The following is a 19,703-nucleotide window of genomic DNA, read 5'->3' on the forward strand; positions in this document are numbered from 1 at the left end:
AAAGGACACAAAACATCCTGGCATGTGGGAAGAGTCCAAGAGTCACAGAATGGATTTGCAGCACTCTCTATATTCTTTGTGCCAGGCATGGGGGAAGGGGAGGATTTGAATACATCATTGGGGAGGAAATGGAGAATGTCTGCTTAACTGGAGATCCCAGTTCCCAGGGTGTAAGACAGATGATTACAGTGGAATATCACGAGGAGGGTCCCACCACACAGTGCTGCTCTCCTGGGATCCTCTCAGGACACCCAGAAGTTCTGCATATCTTAGGGCACAGTTGTTCTTTCTGGTCTTGCAGCGTGTGGAGACATCTGCCCTGTGTGCCTTTAATTACTTGGGTTTGATGTGGAATGTTGTTGGTCAAAGAAAAGCTTTTTGACATTTGGATCATGCTGCTGTGCCTTCTCTGAGCATTTTCTTGATTACCTTTGCTCTTAGGCTTGCTAGAGAGTGGAAGGATTGGTCTTGTATTCAAGATGTTGCCTTAACTTGCATTTCAATAAAGTGGAATGGAACATTTTGTTTTTCTTTTCTCCTCTCTAATAAGACCTGCCCAACCTTTTAATTTTTGCAGTGTTTTCGTTATTTGTTTTGTTTTTTCCCTTGTCATATTGACAAAGTGTTGGTAATGTTGGATGAAATGCTGACTGCTGATTTTGGCAGCTTTCAGGTGTCAGACGCTGAGTTGTTTCCTACTGGTGTAGGGAGTCCCTTTTCTGCCTGAGCTCAGTTTAATTTTGAGAGAATTGTCTGTAATTTACAGGTCTGCTTCCATCCTCCATTGTGATAGAAATACATAATGGGCTCTGCACTCTGTTCAGTTTTTGCAGAACTTGAGTAATTTTCTTCATGTCCAGCTTCCCCAGAAATACTGATAATGTTAAGCGCAAATATCCCTTTAAACCAGTTTCGCTCCCTGAGGATGTTTCTTTTCTGAAGAAGGAACCAGTCATGCCACAGGTAAGTCACTCACCTGAAGTGGATGTGTCTGAGACCGGTTCTTCAGCTCCTCTTCAGTTGTGCCATCTTCAGGTTGAATCATCACAATGTTGACCCTATGGGACAACCAAAGCATCATTGTCTGCTTTCGTACTTTCCCTGCAGCTTCCAGGCACAGCTGGGTGGGTGGCAGCCACTGGGAATGGAGGAGGGACCGCACTCCATCTCAGGGAGTGGCTGTGTTGGGAGTCCCGGGGATGTTCTTGGTGCCAATGCCGTGGTGTTACCTCGGTGCATTTTGTTTGACTGTGTGACAGGTGCATCATGCGAATGGTTGGGAGGTTTTGTGTGGGGAGCAATGCTCGTAGATCCTGAGGTTCTGGGTGTGTTGTTGTGGCAGTGCATTCCTGCCTTAAAGGGAAGGCATAAACTTGACATTTCGTAGGTAGAAAACGAGTCAGGAAGAATCGAGGTACATGAAGAAAGCTCAGGAGCTGTGTTTGCCCCGCGCTTTTTAAAGTATTTATGGAGCATTGTCGTGCTGGGCTGTGATAGCTTTGAGTTCCTGAAGGAGAAAATCCTCCGAGTTGTTTGGACTCTTTCAGGCTTGCCTGCACAGATGTCTCAGTAGCTGTGGCTTCACCTGGTGTGTCAGAGAGTGGTGGAACCTGTTCTGATACACAAGAGCTGTTCTTTGGTGTGTGATTGCCTTGCTGTGTTACTGCTGCATCCTTGAGAGGACTGGAGGCTGAAGAGTGTGGCCTTTATCCTGGAAAATGGGGAAGTTGCAAGTGCATGGACAGGAGGAAAGCAGGAAGATTTTTACTTCCCTGAAAAGATGGAAGGCCGAAGGGAAGAGAAAGGAGAGCTTTTGCCAAAGAATATGTTCCTACACCACATCGAGAATGCTGTAGACACGGTAAGATTACTCCCTCCTTGGTAAGGGAAAAGTGAATAGAGGACGGAAATGGAAGAAAATTGGAAGCAAGGAAGAAAGGAGTAGAAAAAGAGAGAGCAAGGGAGAAACTGTAATTGAGTTTACTGGCGTGTCACCGACACTTCTACTCTACACAAAAACGGAGGAAGGGGATAAAGGAAGGAAAAAGGAAAGGAAGAAGAGAAAGTAAACCAGAAAGAAGATGCTAGGAAGAAATGAAAAAAGGAGGTGATTAAGAATGGACAATGCTAAAGAGAAGGGATTACTCACCGAGTATGCCTCTAGCTCCCGGCCGGAGCTGGTTCCCAACAGCCTCCGCCTGGATTAGAATCCGGTGCTCCAGCGTTGATGCCACGTAATTAGAGTTGGTGGACCCGAATTCTTTTGTTTGCCGCGCGGCGCCGGAGGCGACTGGCGAGATACCAGAAGGGATAAAGAAGAGAGCAGTGAAAAAAAGCCCAAAGGATAAAATAAAAAAGGAGCACTTTTGGAAGCCACGGCAGAGGAGATGGCCATGACGGAGCGGAGGCGCGGGCGCTGTGGCGGAGCGTGTGAGGCGGCGGAGCAGCGCACGGTGTCGCTGCAGGCTCAGGAACGGCGTGTGGGCGGCTCCGCCCCGGTGCGGCGGAGAGCCCGGCTGTGAGCGCGGGGGGGCGGCGCGGGCCGGGCAGCAGAGCCGGTGCGTCCGGGCGGCGGCGGGGAGCCGTGCGGGGCCCGTGCCGGGGCCGGCAGCCACAGCGGCAGAGGCGGCGGCGATGGGGGAGCGCTGTTGTGCGGTGGTGCGGGTGCTGGTGCTGCAGGCGGCCTGGGCGCTGGCGGGCGGGCAGGTGCGGTACTCGGTGCCGGAGGAAGCCAAGGCCGGCACGGTGGTGGGCCGTCTGGCGCAGGACCTGGGCCTGGAGGCGGGCGAGGCGGAGGCGCGGCGGCTGCGGCTGGTGGCGCAGGGCCGGCGGGCGAGCGTGGAGGTGAGCGGGGCGAGCGGCGCGCTGCTGGTGAGCTCGCGGCTCGACCGGGAGGAGCTGTGCGGCAAGAGCGCGCCGTGCGCGCTGCGGCTGGAGGTGCTGGTGGAGCGGCCGCTGCGCGTCTTCCATGTGCAGCTGGAGGTCACCGACATCAACGACAATGCCCCCATCTTCCCCGCCGCCCGCAGAAACCTCAGCATCGCGGAGTCATCTCTGCCGGGGTCTCGTTTCCCGCTGGAGGGCGCGTCGGATGCGGATATCGGAGCGAACGCGCAGCTCTCCTATACACTCAGCCCCAGCGAGTACTTCGGCTTGGAAGTGAAATCCAAGGACGAAAACAAAATATACGTAGTTCTCGTTTTAGCGAAATCTTTGGACCGCGAGACGATTCCCGTTCACCGGTTGGTGCTGACGGCGAGTGACGGGGGTCGGCCGTCTCTGACGGGCACCATGGAGCTGGTGATCTCGGTGCTGGATGCAAACGACAACGCACCACAGTTCAACCAGTCAGTGTATAAAGTTCAGCTACCGGAAAATACGACCCCGGGAACTGTGTTTTTCCAGCTAACAGCGACTGACAAAGATGCGGGAATTAATCGAGAAATATATTACTCTTTTAGCGACGCGATTTCTGCCAAAATTCAGGAACTTTTCAAAATTGACAGAAAATCCGGGGAAATACGGACTGCCGGCGAACTGGATTTCGAGGACGTTCAGTCATATGACCTGGAGATTGAAGCGAGAGATAAAGGGACACCTCTACTGTCCGGTCACTGCCGAGTGGAGCTGGAGGTTCTGGACGTGAACGACAACGCGCCCGAGGTGTGGGTGACGTCGCTGTCGGTGCCGGTGCCGGAGGACGCGTCGGTGGGGACGGTGGTGGCCCTGCTGAGCGTGTCGGACCGGGACTCGGGGGCGAACGGCCGCGTGCGGTGCTGGGTGTGGCCGGCGTCGCCGTTCGGTCTGGAGGCGACGTTCGCGGGCTCGTACTCGCTGGTGCTGCGCGAGGCGCTGGACCGGGAGCGGGTGTCGGAGTACGAGGTGGAGGTGCGTGCGGAGGACGGCGGGGCGCCGGCGCTGCGCGGCAGGCGCGGGCTGCGGGTGGCGGTGTCGGACGTGAACGACAACGCGCCGGCGTTCGCGCAGGCCGTGTACACGGTGCTGGCGCGGGAGAACAACGCGGCGGGCGCGGAGCTGGCGCGGCTGTGGGCGCGGGACCCGGACGAGGCGGGCAACGGGCGCGTGAGCTACTCGGTGTGGGAGGGCGGCGTGGGCGGCGGGTGGCGTCCGGCGTCGAGCTACGTGTCGGTGGACGCGGAGAGCGGGCGTCTGTGGGCGCTGCAGCCCTTGGACTACGAGGAGCTGCAGGTGCTGCAGTTCGAGGTGCGTGCGGTGGACGCGGGCGAGCCGCCGCTGTGCGGCAACGCCACGGTGCAGCTGTTCGTGCTGGACGAGAACGACAACGCGCCGGCGCTGCTGCCGCCTGCGGGCTCGGCGCCGGAGGCGGGCGGCGTGGCGGGCGAGGCGGGCTCGGCGGCGGCGGCGGCGGGCTCGGGCTCGGTGTCGGGCACGCTGTGGGCGTGGGCGGCGTGGGGGGCGCCGGCGGGGCAGGTGGTGGCGAAGATCCGCGCCGTGGACGCCGACTCGGGCTACAACGCGTGGCTGCGCTACGAGCTGTGGGAGCCGCGGGGCAAGGGCCCGTTCCGCGTGGGGCTCTACAGCGGCGAGGTGAGCACGGCGCGGGCGCTGGAGGAGGCGGACGGCCCTCGCCAGAGGCTGCTGATCGTGGTGCGCGACCACGGCGAGCCGGCGCGCTCGGCCACGGCCACGCTCAGCGTGTCGCTGGTGGAGGCCGCCGAGGCGGCGCTGGCCGCGGCCGCGGGATCGTCGTCGTCGCGGTCGGCGGCGGGCGCGGAGCTGGGCGCCGGTGCGGCGAGCGCGGCGACGAACGTGTGGCTGGTGGTGGCCATCTGCGCCGTGTCGAGCCTGTTCCTGCTGGCGGTGGTGCTGTACGGGGCGTCGCGCTGGGCGCCGCGGGCGGCCGTGCTGTCGGGGCCCGGGCCCACGACGCTCGTGTGCGCCAGCGAAGTGGGCAGCTGGTCGTACTCGCAGCGCCACAGCCGGAGCCTGTGCGTGGCGGACGGCGCGGGCAAGAGCGACCTCATGGTTTTCAGCCCCAACTTCCCTCCGCCGCCGCCCGGCCCCGCGGCCAAGGACACGCAGCCGGAGCCCTCCGCTCTCCTGGACACGGTCAGTGGCACCGCCTTGCTCGCCTCTACTCTTTCTCTTTCCCTTTGCCCCTTCTCCCTCATTTCCTAACCTGGCTCTGCTATTAGCCGGGCTCCGCCTTCTCGGCCTGAGGGCGGTGGGTGCTGAAGTGTGTTAATTGCACCTTTGTGTCTGCTGCCTCGTCCTTGCAGGGTAAGGGTAGTGCGGTAACCGCTCTTTGTGTAGACACCTGAGATTTGCTGGTGTGGATGTGAGTTGTTCTGCCCTAGAATGAAATCACAGCTGGTTGCCATGGGAGCTGTCCTGTGATGCCTGCAGGTTTCAGTTTTGGAGACAACGCTCCTGCTTGCTGGTTGTGTAGATTTTCCACACGAGCTTGCTGAAGCTGTGCAGGACAGGCTGTGACAGTGACAGTCCCCCAAGCGCTGTGTACCTCCTCATTGCCTTTGCTGACTGTGGTGGTATCACATGTGGTTTCTTCTGTGCCCTCATGTTCTGTCATGTGTCCTCTACAAGAGATGCGAGGCAAGGTGACCAATTGGACTTGTGTTCCCACGTCATTATGAACACTGGGAAGGCTTTGTGGTCTTTTCATGTTTTGTTTCGCGCCCAGTTTTTGTTAGCTGCAGTTGTTAACTTGCATTCCTGGCTGGAGAGGTGGCTTGATGGACCCTCACCTTTTGTTGACATGTTTTTTCAATATTTACATTTGGAACACCTTTACAATTTCCTTGCAATTCCTCTTCTAAACAACAACGACAAAAAAAATCATACTACCAATTTTTTTCTACACAGTAGATATCCGTTGTATTGGTGTGTTCATCACCACGTTGTTTGGTCTCTCTCAGCAAGAGATCAGTGTCCATTGCCATGAGAGCAGTCCTGTATAGAAAATATTGGTGTCAGATCTGTAACACTGCCAGAGCTCAAGGTGCAGCTGCAGAGTCTGCCAGCCCATGTATGTGATGCCACCTGTGTGGGTTTTGTAGTGCTCTCATTGCTGGGAAGGGTAAGCAAAAGTCAAATTGATTCCTGAGGTAGGGGAAGCAAATTGTGCCTTGTCACAGAGGTGAAGGTGGCAGTGACACTGAGTAGGGTCCGGCTATGTCCTGATGTGAAAGGTGACCTTGAGCACTGGGAGGACTTGTCTGAGGGAACCTGGAATAATTTTTAAGAGAATGGGTCATGTCATAAGAGGAGAGGAATGGAAATGATGTCCTTTTCTGGAGAGTAACTGTTTTGGACTGGGGAATGGAGGATGCTTAGAGGAAAGCAGGAGCCAGGATGGGCACAGAGTGTTTCTGCCCAGGATCCTTTCCCAAGTTCCAAGGGTGTGAAGTTGGAGGCCTTCTGGATCTTGGGATATTATGTGCTATTGAAATGGCCACAGAGTCCTTTGAGGTTATGAATATCTGCCATCAGAGACAGTCCCTTGTGCTGCCACTGGCCTGACATGTGGAATGTGCTGGATAAGAGTTGGTAACATTCAGACTCATGAACGTTTTTGCTGCTGCTGCTGCTGCTGCTTTGGGAGTGTTGTTGTGGGAGGGTAGCACTTCAAACTGCTTTCCATGTGTATTGTAGGGCGTTTATACCAGCTCCCACAGCTCTTGCCATGGTGGGTCTGTGCTCCTCTTCAGACATGGATTTTCATGGCAGTTGAGGAGATGGGTGTAATCTTGTTGAGCTTTTCTTCCCCTTCCTGTGCTCTTGCAGAGTCAGTGTGGGTAGAGATGGTGTGTGCTGTTATCACACACGGCTCATTCTGGTGTCTGGATTGTACACACCAAACATCCTCATCTACAGAGCAGCCCAAGCCTGGTTTTCTATTGCAGAAATTCTCCCACCCACTTGTAATTTTGAGTGCACTTGTGCTTCATCTTTTGGTGTGAGCATTTAAAGGAGGAGATTTGTGGGGACTGGGATGAGAACTGTTCGTGACTGTAAGCACAAAACCTTTAAGAACTCGATTTGTATTTGAAATTGCTGAAAGGACACAAAGCATCCTGGCATGTGGGAAGAGTCCAAGAGTCACAGAATGGATTTGCAGCACTCTCTATATTCTTTGTGCCAGGCATGGGGGAAGGGGAGGATTTGAATGCATAATTGGGGAGGAAATGGAGAATGTCTGCTTAACTGGAGATCCCAGTTCCCAGGGTGTAAGACAGATGATTACAGTGGAATATCGTGAGGAGGGTCCCACCACACAGTGCTGCTCTCCTGGGATCCTCTCAGGACACCCAGAAGTTCTGCATATCTTAGGGCACAGTTGTTCTTTCTGGTCTTGCAGCGTGTGGGGACATCTGCCCTGTGTGCCTTTAATTACTTGGGTTTGATGTGGAATGTTGTAGTCAAAGAAAAGCTTTTTGACATTTGGATCATGCTGCTGTGCCTTCTCTGAGCATTTTCTTGATTACCTTTGCTCTTAGGCTTGCTAGAGAGTGGAAGGATTGGTCTTGTATTCAAGATGTTGCCTTAACTTGCATTTCAATAAAGTGGAATGGAACATTTTAGTTTTCTTTTCTCCTCTCTAATAAGACCTGCCCAACCTTTTAATTTTTGCAGTGTTTTCGTTATTTTTTTTGTTTTTTCCCCTGTCATATTGACAAAGTGTTGGTAATGTTGGATGAGATGCTGATTCCTGATTTTGGCAGCTGTCAGGTGTCAGACGCTGAGTTGTTTCCTACTGGTGTAGGGAGTCCCTTTTCTGCCTGAGCTCAGTTTAATTTTGAGAGAATTGTCTGTAATTTACAGGTCTGCTTCCATCCTCCATTGTGATAGAAATACATAATGGGCTCTGCACTCTGTTCAGTTTTTGCAGAATTTGAGTAATTTTCTTCATGTCCAGCTTCCCCAGAAATACTGATAATGTTAAGGGCAAATATCCCTTTAAACCAGTTTCGCTCCCTGAGGATGTTTCTTTTCTGAAGAAGGAACCAGTCATGCCACAGGTAAGTCACTCACCTGAAGTGGATGTGTCTGAGACCGGTTCTTCAGCTCCTCTTCAGTTGTGCCATCTTCAGGTTGAATCATCACAATGTTGACCCTATGGGACAACCAAAGCATCATTGTCTGCTTTCGTACTTTCCCTGCAGCTTCCAGGCACAGCTGGGTGGGTGGCAGCCACTGGGAATGGAGGAGGGACCGCACTCCACCTCAGGGAGTGGCTGTGTTGGGAGTCCCGGGGATGTTCTTGGTGCCAATGCCGTGGTGTTACCTCGGTGCATTTTGTTTGACTGTGTGACAGGTGCATCATGCGAATGGTTGGGAGGTTTTGTGTGGGGAGCGATGCTCGTAGATCCTGAGGTTCTGGGTGTGTTGTTGTGGCAGTGCATTCCTGCCTTAAAGGGAAGGCATAAACTTGACATTTTGTAGCTAGAAAATGAGTCAGGAAGAATCGAGATACACGAAGAAAGCTCAGGAGCTGTGTTTTCCCAGTGCTTTTTAAAGTTTTTATGGAGCATTGTCATGCTGGGCTGTGATAGCTTTGAGTTTCTGAACAGGAAAATCCCCCGAGTTGTTTGGACTCTTTCAGGCTTGCCTGCACAGATGTCTCAGTAGCTGTGGCTTCACCTGGTGTGTCAGAGAGTGGTGGAACCTGTTCTGATACACAAGAGCTGTTCTTTGGCGTGTGATTGCCTTGCTGTGTTATTGCTGCATCCTTGAGAGTACTGGAGGCTGAAGAGTGTGGCCTTTATCCTGGAAAATGGGGAAGTTGCAAGTGCATGGACAGGAGGAAAGCAGGAAGATTTTTACTTCTCTGGAGAGATGGAATGCAGAAGGGAAGAGGAAGTAGAGCTTTTGCCAAAGAATATGTTCCTACACCACATCGAGAATGCTGTAGACATGGTAAGATTACTCCCTCCTTGGTAAGGGAAAAGTGAATAGAGGACGGAAATGGAAGAAAATTGGAAGCAAGGAAGAAAGGAGTAGAAAAAGAGAGAGCAAGGGAGAAACTGGAACTGAGTTTACTGGCGTGTCACCGACACTTCTACTCTACACAAAAACGGAGGAAGGGGAGAAAGGAAGGAAAAAACGGAAAGGAAGAAGAGAAAGTAAACCAGAAAGAAGATGCTAGGAAGAAATGACAGAAGGAGGTGATTAAGAATGGAAAATGCTAAAGAGAAGGGATTACTCACCGAGGATGCCTCTAACTCCCGGCCGGAGCTGGTTCCCAACAGCCTCCGCCTGGATTAGAATCCGGTGCTCCAGCGTTGATGCCACGTAATTAGAGTTGGTGGATCCGAATTCTTTTGTTTGCCGCGCGGCGCCGGAGGCGACTGGCGAGATACCAGAAGGGATAAAGAAGAGAGCAGTGAAAAAAAGCCCAAAGGATAAAATAAAAAAGGAGCACTTTTGGAAGCCACGGCAGAGGAGATGGCCATGACGGAGCGGAGGCGCGGGCGCTGTGGCGGAGCGTGTGAGGCGGCGGAGCAGCGCACGGTGTCGCTGCAGGCTCAGGAACGGCGTGTGGGCGGCTCCGCCCCGGTGCGGCGGAGAGCCCGGCTGTGAGCGCGGGGGGGCGGCGCGGGCCGGGCAGCAGAGCCGGTGCGTCCGGGCGGCGGCGGGGAGCCGTGCGGGGCCCGTGCCGGGGCCGGCAGCCACAGCGGCAGAGGCGGCGGCGGCGATGGGGGAGCGTTGGTGTGCGGTGGTGCGGGTGCTGGTGCTGCAGGCGGCCTGGGCGCTGGCGGGCGGGCAGGTGCGGTACTCGGTGCCGGAGGAAGCCAAGGCCGGCACGGTGGTGGGCCGTCTGGCGCAGGACCTGGGCCTGGAGGCGGGCGAGGCGGAGGCGCGGCGGCTGCGGCTGGTGGCGCAGGGCCGGCGGGCGAGCGTGGAGGTGAGCGGGGCGAGCGGCGCGCTGCTGGTGAGCTCGCGGCTCGACCGGGAGGAGCTGTGCGGCAAGAGCGCGCCGTGCGCGCTGCGGCTGGAGGTGCTGGTGGAGCGGCCGCTGCGCGTCTTCCATGTGCAGCTGGAGGTCACCGACATCAACGACAATGCCCCCATCTTCCCCGCCGCCCGCAAAAACCTCAGCATCGCGGAATTATCTACAATGCCGGGGTCTCGTTTCCCACTGGAGGGCGCGTCGGATGCGGATATCGGAGCGAACGCGCAGCTCTCTTATACACTCAGCCCCAGCGAGCACTTCTCTCTGGATTTACAAAAATCGAGTGAGGAATACCGAGAATCCCTGTTTCTAGTACTCACCAAACCTCTGGACCGCGAGACGATTCCCGTTCACCGGTTGGTGCTGACGGCGAGTGACGGGGGCCGGCCGTCTCTGACGGGCACCATGGAGCTGGTGATCTCGGTGCTGGATGCAAACGACAACGCGCCCCAGTTCAACCAGACGGTGTATAAAGTGCAGCTGCCGGAGAGCACGGACGAAGGGACGCTGGTGACGCGTGTGAACGCCACGGATCCAGATTTGGGAAGCAATGGTGAACTGGTGTTTAGTGCAAGCAATATTTTTCCTGAAAATGGATTAAAAGTTTTTCTTTTAAATGCGAAGACGGGCGAGATCCATCTCACGGGCACCCTGGACTATGAAGACATCCGTTCATATGAGATACAAATCGAAGCGATAGATAAGGGTACGCCCCCGCTGTCGGGTCACTGCAAGGTGCTGGTGGAGGTGCTGGACGTGAACGACAACGCGCCGGAGGTGTGGGTGACGTCGCTGTCGGTGCCGGTGCCGGAGGACGCGTCGGTGGGGACGGTGGTGGCCCTGCTGAGCGTGTCGGACCGGGACTCGGGGGCGAACGGCCGCGTGCGGTGCTGGGTGTGGCCGGCGTCGCCGTTCGGTCTGGAGGCGACGTTCGCGGGCTCGTACTCGCTGGTGCTGCGCGAGGCGCTGGACCGGGAGCGGGTGTCGGAGTACGAGGTGGAGGTGCGTGCGGAGGACGGCGGGGCGCCGGCGCTGCGCGGCAGGCGCGGGCTGCGGGTGGCGGTGTCGGACGTGAACGACAACGCGCCGGCGTTCGCGCAGGCCGTGTACACGGTGCTGGCGCGGGAGAACAACGCGGCGGGCGCGGAGCTGGCGCGGCTGTGGGCGCGGGACCCGGACGAGGCGGGCAACGGGCGCGTGAGCTACTCGGTGTGGGAGGGCGGCGTGGGCGGCGGGTGGCGTCCGGCGTCGAGCTACGTGTCGGTGGACGCGGAGAGCGGGCGTCTGTGGGCGCTGCAGCCCTTGGACTACGAGGAGCTGCAGGTGCTGCAGTTCGAGGTGCGTGCGGTGGACGCGGGCGAGCCGCCGCTGTGCGGCAACGCCACGGTGCAGCTGTTCGTGCTGGACGAGAACGACAACGCGCCGGCGCTGCTGCCGCCTGCGGGCTCGGCGCCGGAGGCGGGCGGCGTGGCGGGCGAGGCGGGCTCGGCGGCGGCGGCGGCGGGCTCGGGCTCGGTGTCGGGCACGCTGTGGGCGTGGGCGGCGTGGGGGGCGCCGGCGGGGCAGGTGGTGGCGAAGATCCGCGCCGTGGACGCCGACTCGGGCTACAACGCGTGGCTGCGCTACGAGCTGTGGGAGCCGCGGGGCAAGGGCCCGTTCCGCGTGGGGCTCTACAGCGGCGAGGTGAGCACGGCGCGGGCGCTGGAGGAGGCGGACGGCCCTCGCCAGAGGCTGCTGATCGTGGTGCGCGACCACGGCGAGCCGGCGCGCTCGGCCACGGCCACGCTCAGCGTGTCGCTGGTGGAGGCCGCCGAGGCGGCGCTGGCCGCGGCCGCGGGATCGTCGTCGTCGCGGTCGGCGGCGGGCGCGGAGCTGGGCGCCGGTGCGGCGAGCGCGGCGACGAACGTGTGGCTGGTGGTGGCCATCTGCGCCGTGTCGAGCCTGTTCCTGCTGGCGGTGGTGCTGTACGGGGCGTCGCGCTGGGCGCCGCGGGCGGCCGTGCTGTCGGGGCCCGGGCCCACGACGCTCGTGTGCGCCAGCGAAGTGGGCAGCTGGTCGTACTCGCAGCGCCACAGCCGGAGCCTGTGCGTGGCGGACGGCGCGGGCAAGAGCGACCTCATGGTTTTCAGCCCCAACTTCCCTCCGCCGCCGCCCGGCCCCGCGGCCAAGGACACGCAGCCGGAGCCCTCCGCTCTCCTGGACACGGTCAGTGGCCTTCCCTTGCTCTCCTTTGCCCGTTCACTGACGCCTCTTCCCCTCTCTGCCCAGTCTCTCCCGCCCTCCTTACTGCTGCTGTTTGGAGCCGGGCTCCGCGTCCACTGGTCGATCGATGCATGACGAGTTCTTAAGGATGTGAATCCTACCTCTGCCTCTGCCGCCGGAGCCACTCGGCTCTTGCTCGTGTACTGAGGTGGTGAAGGTGGTAGAATGGAAATAAATCAATTAGGGCACTCCTCGGCAGCTATTATCCGTAGGTGTGGTTTTTCTGTTGTAGGTGTGAATTTTCCCTTAGAGTGAAATCACTGAGCATTGCGATTAGAGGTGCCCTGAGGTGTCAGCTTTGCAGAACATGCACATGCCCTCTGATGGGTAGCATTTTCACTGGATCTTATTTCATGAGTGCAAAGACATGCCGGCTGTGGTGTTCACAGTTCCCAGGGATTTTTGGACAGTCTTGTGTTTAGATTTTTCCCAACAAAACCTGACTTCATCCTCTGATTCTGCTCTCTAACAATGTTAAACAAGGTTGGGACTTCACCGTTTTGCAGTCCATGGAAGGATAAGCTGCCAAATTTGGTTCTAACGCTAGAGACATTATGAAACAGGAAGATGTGATGTGCCTTTCCTATGATCTATTCCCAAGAATCTCTGCTTAGAATTAGTATGTGTTCCAAGTGAGGAGTTTTCTCCAAGGGTAAGTGTTAGAAAGTGGAATTTTCTTTTCCTTGCTCCGCTGTTCCCCGGGTTGTGAATGCGCTTTCCTGGCCAGAAAAGTAGTATGAAATAGGGTGTAGTCTTTTGATGTTGTATCAAAATTTATATCGACAGCAGTATCACTTCAAACGCCGTGGAAATAATCTTTTATAAAAAGAAAGAAAACAAACAATCCAGAAAATAACCCCTATCAACAAAACCCAAACCAATTTCTCCTACACACTCAATATAATCCATTATGGTATTGTGCTTGTCAGCGTTTTGGTTCTTATCTCAGTGCTTGTAATGAGGTGGTGAGTGCAATGTTTGTCCACTCGACTTCTTCTGCTTGTGCACTTGAACCTGGTAGAAATGGTGTGTCTTCTTGTCACACATGGCTTGTACTGACATGTGCAGGTACAGGGCGAGCCCTGCAGAGCGTCCCAGCTCAAGATTTGTGCAGTACAAACTCTCTGTGTTGAACTTGTTTGAGCGCTTGTGTTATGATATTTGGTGTGGTTATCTTGAAGAACAAAATCCATGTATGCTGATTTCAATCCTGTTCTGATCACAGAATCTCTAAGAGCTCTAATACGCAGCTCTGTGCTATTTCCATGTGAGATTGCTAAAATGAAGCAAAGTGTTCATGGTGATGTTTGTGCAGGTGGGAAGAGCCTGCTGAAGGCTGTGTAGCTTTGAAGAGTTTTCGTATGTCCTTTGTGGTGATCATGAGGGAAGGTGAAGAGGTGCCAAGGCCTAGATCCTATGCAAAGTGGGATTTACAGATGGGACATGTTGCTGGAGTTGAGAAATGTTTGATATTTTGGCAGTGATTCTTTGAATGGCAACAAGTAGGGCCTGGACCTGTATGATGGGGAGGGGGAATTTGAGTGGGGAAGAGCGTTGCCTCAGGGGAATGGAGGCGCAGAGTAGAACATAGTCTGTGTCATTGTGGATGAAATGGAGAATGTTTGCTTAGCTGTAAAGGTCTTGTTTACCCATGGCACAGGATAGAGGATGCCAGTAGAAAACATTGAGGAAAAACCCAGCACACAGGGCTGCTCTTCTGGGATCTTCTCAGGACCTCCAGCAGTTCTGCATATCCTCGTGCTCTGTTCTCTGTGGTGTTACTGCCTATAAAGTTACCTGCAATACATGCCTTTAATTGCTTGTCTTTGTTGTGGAATATCGTTGGACAAACAAAAGCTTTTTGAAATTTGTGTAGTTGTGTCAGCTTTCTCAGAATGTTGCCCGAATAATTTCTCTGATCTTGGTGTTGCTAGGGAGGGGAAGAAACTGTGTCCATATTCAAGATATTATCAGATCTGGTGTTTCAGTACAGTGGGATGGGTTCCTCTGTTTTCTTCTCTTGTCTGAGAGAGAACACTCACCCTTTTTTCTTCTCTCACATTGGCAATGTGTTGGTAACAGTGGAGGAGATGCAGATGGTGAAATATTGGCAGCTGCCAGGTGGCAGGTGTTTAGACAGTAATCCATTGGTCTTGGGAAAATTTTTCCACTCTCTCGAGCTGAGGCTGCTGTTGAGAGAATATCACTAACTTTCAGGTGTCCTTCCTGCTTCACCTGTGGCAGAAGTGCAAAAGGAAGTACTACTCACTTTCCCTGTTTTTCAAAGCTCTTGGTGAATGTGAGTATTTTTTTTCTGTCCAGCATGCGACAAAACTGCTCATACCATTAGGGGACCATGTCCCTTAAAACCCATTCTCCTGTTCTGCAAATGTTTTTTTTTCTGAAGATGACACTAGTGATGCTACAGGTAAGTCGCCTGTACCTGAAGAGGCTGTGTGTGAGAGACAGATGTACTTTGGTTCCTGTTCAGCTGTGGTATCTTCATGATGGATCAACTGAATGTTGCCTGGATTGAAATGCCCGTGGGTTTGGAGCACCACTGCCTGCTCCCATTCCTTTCCTGTTGCTTCCTGGCACAGGATGAGCACGTGGAAGCAAGGACAGATGGAGAAATTACCCGAATGGCTTTCTTGGATTAGATGTGTTTGGCATGCAGCAGATTTTCTCAGTGGCAAGGCCGTGGTGTTCCCCTGGTGGTTATACTGGAAGAATATACCATCAAGGTATATGAGAAATGCTCGGGTGCTGTGGTTGCCTAGAGTTTTTGCAGCATTCTTGGAGGATTGGTGTTCTGGGCTGTCATGGCTTTGAATTCCCAAATGAGAAACTCACTTGGGTTGTTTGTAATCTTCGGTGTACTTTTTAATTAGATATCTCGGTAGCTGGGGTTTGAGATTCTGTTCCAGATGGTAGAACCATGACTGAGAAAAAGAAAAAAAAAATTGAGGAATCAAGGCAAACAAGAGGAATAGAGCCTTTCGAAAAGGCATTTACATCCTTCATTGCAAGCATGCTGTAGACATTTGGAAAGTATTTTGATGCAGGTAGAAAATAAGAATAGAGAGACCAGGATGGGAATGGAAAAGGACATGAAGAAAATAGAGCAGGAAAGAGAAGATAAAGTGAAGGAGAACAAGGAAGGATAAAAGGAAGAAAAAAAAGAAAAGGGAAGAGGTAAAGTGTATAAAGAGTATAGCATAAGGAGACATAGAAGGAATTAGGAAGAAAAGAAGGATTCCATGCAAGTCCAAAGAAAGAAATAAAGAACAGTAGAGATTATAAAAGAGCTGACCAGCATGCACCGAGTTTGTCTCTAGACACTGAACGGAGCTGGTCCCCAAAAGCCTCCCCCTTTGCTGAGAGCAGCGCGTTTGGAGCTGAAGTCCCGTAATTATCGCTGATGACTCGGAATTTTATGGTCTCAGAAGGAGCGCCGGAGGCGATTGGACAGCTGCCAGCAGGGGTAAAGAAGAGAGAAGGATGGAAGAAGAAGGCAAAGGTAAGAATGAAAACGGAAGGGGAGGAAAGAACACAGAGAAAAAGAAGGAAAGAGGTAGAAAAGAGGAGGGAAAATAAAAATTATTCAATAGAGAAAACTGAAGGCAAAAATATGGAAAGAAATGCAGACGAGAAAGAGGAAGGAAGAAAGAAATATTTACAAGGAAACAGTAGGCGACAAAGAAAAAGAAGTAAAAGAAAAAGGAAGTACCGTAAGACGAAAAAGCAGAGGAGATGTCCGTGACAGACCAAAAACGCAGGCGCTGTGGCGGAGCGTGTGAGGCGGCGGAGCAGCGCACGGTGTCGCTGCAGGCTCAGGAACGGCGTGTGGGCGGCTCCGCCCCGGTGCGGCGGAGAGCCCGGCTGTGAGCGCGGGGGGGCGGCGCGGGCCGGGCAGCAGAGCCGGTGCGTCCGGGCGGCGGCGGGGAGCCGTGCGGGGCCCGTGCCGGGGCCGGCAGCCACAGCGGCAGAGGCGGCGGCGGCGGCGATGGGGGAGCGTTGGTGTGCGGTGGTGCGGGTGCTGGTGCTGCAGGCGGCCTGGGCGCTGGCGGGCGGGCAGGTGCGGTACTCGGTGCCGGAGGAAGCCAAGGCCGGCACGGTGGTGGGCCGTCTGGCGCAGGACCTGGGCCTGGAGGCGGGCGAGGCGGAGGCGCGGCGGCTGCGGCTGGTGGCGCAGGGCCGGCGGGCGAGCGTGGAGGTGAGCGGGGCGAGCGGCGCGCTGCTGGTGAGCTCGCGGCTCGACCGGGAGGAGCTGTGCGGCAAGAGCGCGCCGTGCGCGCTGCGGCTGGAGGTGCTGGTGGAGCGGCCGCTGCGCGTCTTCCATGTGCAGCTGGAGGTCACCGACATCAACGACAATGCCCCCATCTTCCCCGCCGCCCGCAAAAACCTCAGCATCGCGGAATTCACCACTCTGCCGGGGTCTCGTTTCCCGCTGGAGGGCGCGTCGGATGCGGATATCGGAGCGAACGCGCAGCTCTCCTACACACTCAGCCCCAGCGAGCATTTTACACTGGATGTTAAATCCTCTGATGAAAACAGGAAGTCTCTGTTTCTGGTGCTCGCAAAGTCTTTGGACCGCGAGACGATTCCTGTTCACCGGTTGGTGCTGACGGCGAGTGACGGGGGCCGGCCGTCTCTGACGGGCACCATGGAGCTGGTGATCTCGGTGCTGGATGCAAACGACAATCCACCCCAGTTCAACCACTCTGTCTATAAAGTGCGGCTATTGGAGAGCGCTGCACAGGGTTCGCTCGTAGTGCGTGTGAATGCCACGGATCCGGACGAAGGCAGCAATAAGGAGTTTTCTTACAGCATCTTGAGTTCGATTCCTGTCGGTAACAAAGAACTCTTTGCCATTGACACCAAGACGGGCGAGATCAGACTGACGGGTACTTTGGACTTCGAAAACGTTCGTTTACACGAACTGCAAATCGAAGCTACAGATAAAGGGACACCCCCGTTGTCGGGTCACTGCAGCGTGGAACTGGAGGTTCTGGACGTGAACGACAACGCGCCGGAGGTGTGGGTGACGTCGCTGTCGGTGCCGGTGCCGGAGGACGCGTCGGTGGGGACGGTGGTGGCCCTGCTGAGCGTGTCGGACCGGGACTCGGGGGCGAACGGCCGCGTGCGGTGCTGGGTGTGGCCGGCGTCGCCGTTCGGTCTGGAGGCGACGTTCGCGGGCTCGTACTCGCTGGTGCTGCGCGAGGCGCTGGACCGGGAGCGGGTGTCGGAGTACGAGGTGGAGGTGCGTGCGGAGGACGGCGGGGCGCCGGCGCTGCGCGGCAGGCGCGGGCTGCGGGTGGCGGTGTCGGACGTGAACGACAACGCGCCGGCGTTCGCGCAGGCCGTGTACACGGTGCTGGCGCGGGAGAACAACGCGGCGGGCGCGGAGCTGGCGCGGCTGTGGGCGCGGGACCCGGACGAGGCGGGCAACGGGCGCGTGAGCTACTCGGTGTGGGAGGGCGGCGTGGGCGGCGGGTGGCGTCCGGCGTCGAGCTACGTGTCGGTGGACGCGGAGAGCGGGCGTCTGTGGGCGCTGCAGCCCTTGGACTACGAGGAGCTGCAGGTGCTGCAGTTCGAGGTGCGTGCGGTGGACGCGGGCGAGCCGCCGCTGTGCGGCAACGCCACGGTGCAGCTGTTCGTGCTGGACGAGAACGACAACGCGCCGGCGCTGCTGCCGCCTGCGGGCTCGGCGCCGGAGGCGGGCGGCGTGGCGGGCGAGGCGGGCTCGGCGGCGGCGGCGGCGGGCTCGGGCTCGGTGTCGGGCACGCTGTGGGCGTGGGCGGCGTGGGGGGCGCCGGCGGGGCAGGTGGTGGCGAAGATCCGCGCCGTGGACGCCGACTCGGGCTACAACGCGTGGCTGCGCTACGAGCTGTGGGAGCCGCGGGGCAAGGGCCCGTTCCGCGTGGGGCTCTACAGCGGCGAGGTGAGCACGGCGCGGGCGCTGGAGGAGGCGGACGGCCCTCGCCAGAGGCTGCTGATCGTGGTGCGCGACCACGGCGAGCCGGCGCGCTCGGCCACGGCCACGCTCAGCGTGTCGCTGGTGGAGGCCGCCGAGGCGGCGCTGGCCGCGGCCGCGGGATCGTCGTCGTCGCGGTCGGCGGCGGGCGCGGAGCTGGGCGCCGGTGCGGCGAGCGCGGCGACGAACGTGTGGCTGGTGGTGGCCATCTGCGCCGTGTCGAGCCTGTTCCTGCTGGCGGTGGTGCTGTACGGGGCGTCGCGCTGGGCGCCGCGGGCGGCCGTGCTGTCGGGGCCCGGGCCCACGACGCTCGTGTGCGCCAGCGAAGTGGGCAGCTGGTCGTACTCGCAGCGCCACAGCCGGAGCCTGTGCGTGGCGGACGGCGCGGGCAAGAGCGACCTCATGGTTTTCAGCCCCAACTTCCCTCCGCCGCCGCCCGGCCCCGCGGCCAAGGACACGCAGCCGGAGCCCTCCGCTCTCCTGGACACGGTCAGTGGCACCGCCTTGCCCGCCTCTACTCTTTCTCTTTCCCTTTGCCCCTTCTCCCTCATTTCCCAGCCTGTCTCTGCTATTAGCCGAGCTTCGCCTTCTCGGCCTGAGGGCGGTGGGTGCTGAAGTGTGTTAATTGCACCTTTGTGTCTGCTGCCTCGTCCTTGCAGGGTAAAGGTACGGCGGTAACCGCTCTGGGTACGCACCTGGGATTTGCTGGTGTGGATGTGAGTTGTTCTGCCCTAGAATGAAATCACAGCTGGTTGCCATGGGAGCTGTCCTGTGATGCCTGCAGGTTTCAGTTTTGGAGACAACGCTCCTGCTTGCTGGTTGTGTAGATTTTCCACCCGAGCTTGCTGAAGCTGTGCAGGACAGGCTGTGACAGTGACAGTCCCCCAAGCGCTGTGTACCTCCTCATTGCCTTCGCTGACTGTGGTGGTATCACATGTGGTTTCTTCTGTGCCCTCATGTTCTGTCATGTGTCCTCTACAAGAGATGCGAGGCAAGGTGACCAATTGGACTTGTGTTCTCACGTCATTATGAAAACTGGGAAGGCTTTGTGGTCTTTTCATGTTTTGTTTCGCGCCCAGTTTTTGTTAGCTGCAGTTGCTAACTTGCATTCCTGGCTGGAGAGGTGGCTTGATGGAGCCTGACCTTTTGTTGACATGTTTTTTCAATATTTACATTTGGAACACCTTTACAATTTCCTTGCAATTCCTCTTCTAAACAACAACGACAAAAAAAATCATACTACCAATTTTTTCTACACAGTAGATATCCGTTGTATTGGTGTGTTCATCACCACGTTGTTTGGTCTCTCTCAGCAAGAGATCAGTGTCCATTGCCATGAGAGCAGTCCTGTATAGAAAATATTGGTGTCAGATCTGTAACACTGCCAGAGCTCAAGGTGCAGCTGCAGAGTCTGCCAGCCCATGTATGTGATGCCACCTGTGTGGGTTTTGTAGTGCTCTCATTGCTGGGAAGGGTAAGCAAAAGTCAAATTGATTCCTGAGGTAGGGG

General features: G+C 56.5%; 2 protein-coding genes and 1 pseudogene across 2 annotated transcripts; all 3 read left to right on the plus strand.

The window, feature by feature from the left end:
- Window positions 1-2,634: 2,634 nt before the first annotated feature.
- LOC138118210 (protocadherin alpha-2-like) lies at window positions 2,635-5,747 on the plus strand. Its single transcript, XM_069029069.1, has one exon. The coding sequence runs from the start codon at window positions 2,635-2,637 to the stop codon at window positions 5,158-5,160; it is 2,526 nt and encodes an 841-aa protein (XP_068885170.1). The 3' UTR covers window positions 5,161-5,747.
- A 3,221-nt stretch (window positions 5,748-8,968) lies between these two features.
- On the plus strand, window positions 8,969-12,760 carry LOC138118306 (protocadherin alpha-13-like). The gene has a single exon (XM_069029214.1). The coding sequence runs from the start codon at window positions 9,698-9,700 to the stop codon at window positions 12,290-12,292; it is 2,595 nt and encodes an 864-aa protein (XP_068885315.1). The 5' UTR covers window positions 8,969-9,697; the 3' UTR covers window positions 12,293-12,760.
- A 3,457-nt stretch (window positions 12,761-16,217) lies between these two features.
- LOC138118308 (protocadherin alpha-3 pseudogene) lies at window positions 16,218-19,077 on the plus strand (annotated as a pseudogene).
- Window positions 19,078-19,703: the final 626 nt, after the last annotated feature.

Source organism: Aphelocoma coerulescens, chromosome 13 (assembly GCF_041296385.1).
Source record: "Aphelocoma coerulescens isolate FSJ_1873_10779 chromosome 13, UR_Acoe_1.0, whole genome shotgun sequence".
Taxonomy (NCBI): domain Eukaryota; kingdom Metazoa; phylum Chordata; class Aves; order Passeriformes; family Corvidae; genus Aphelocoma; species Aphelocoma coerulescens.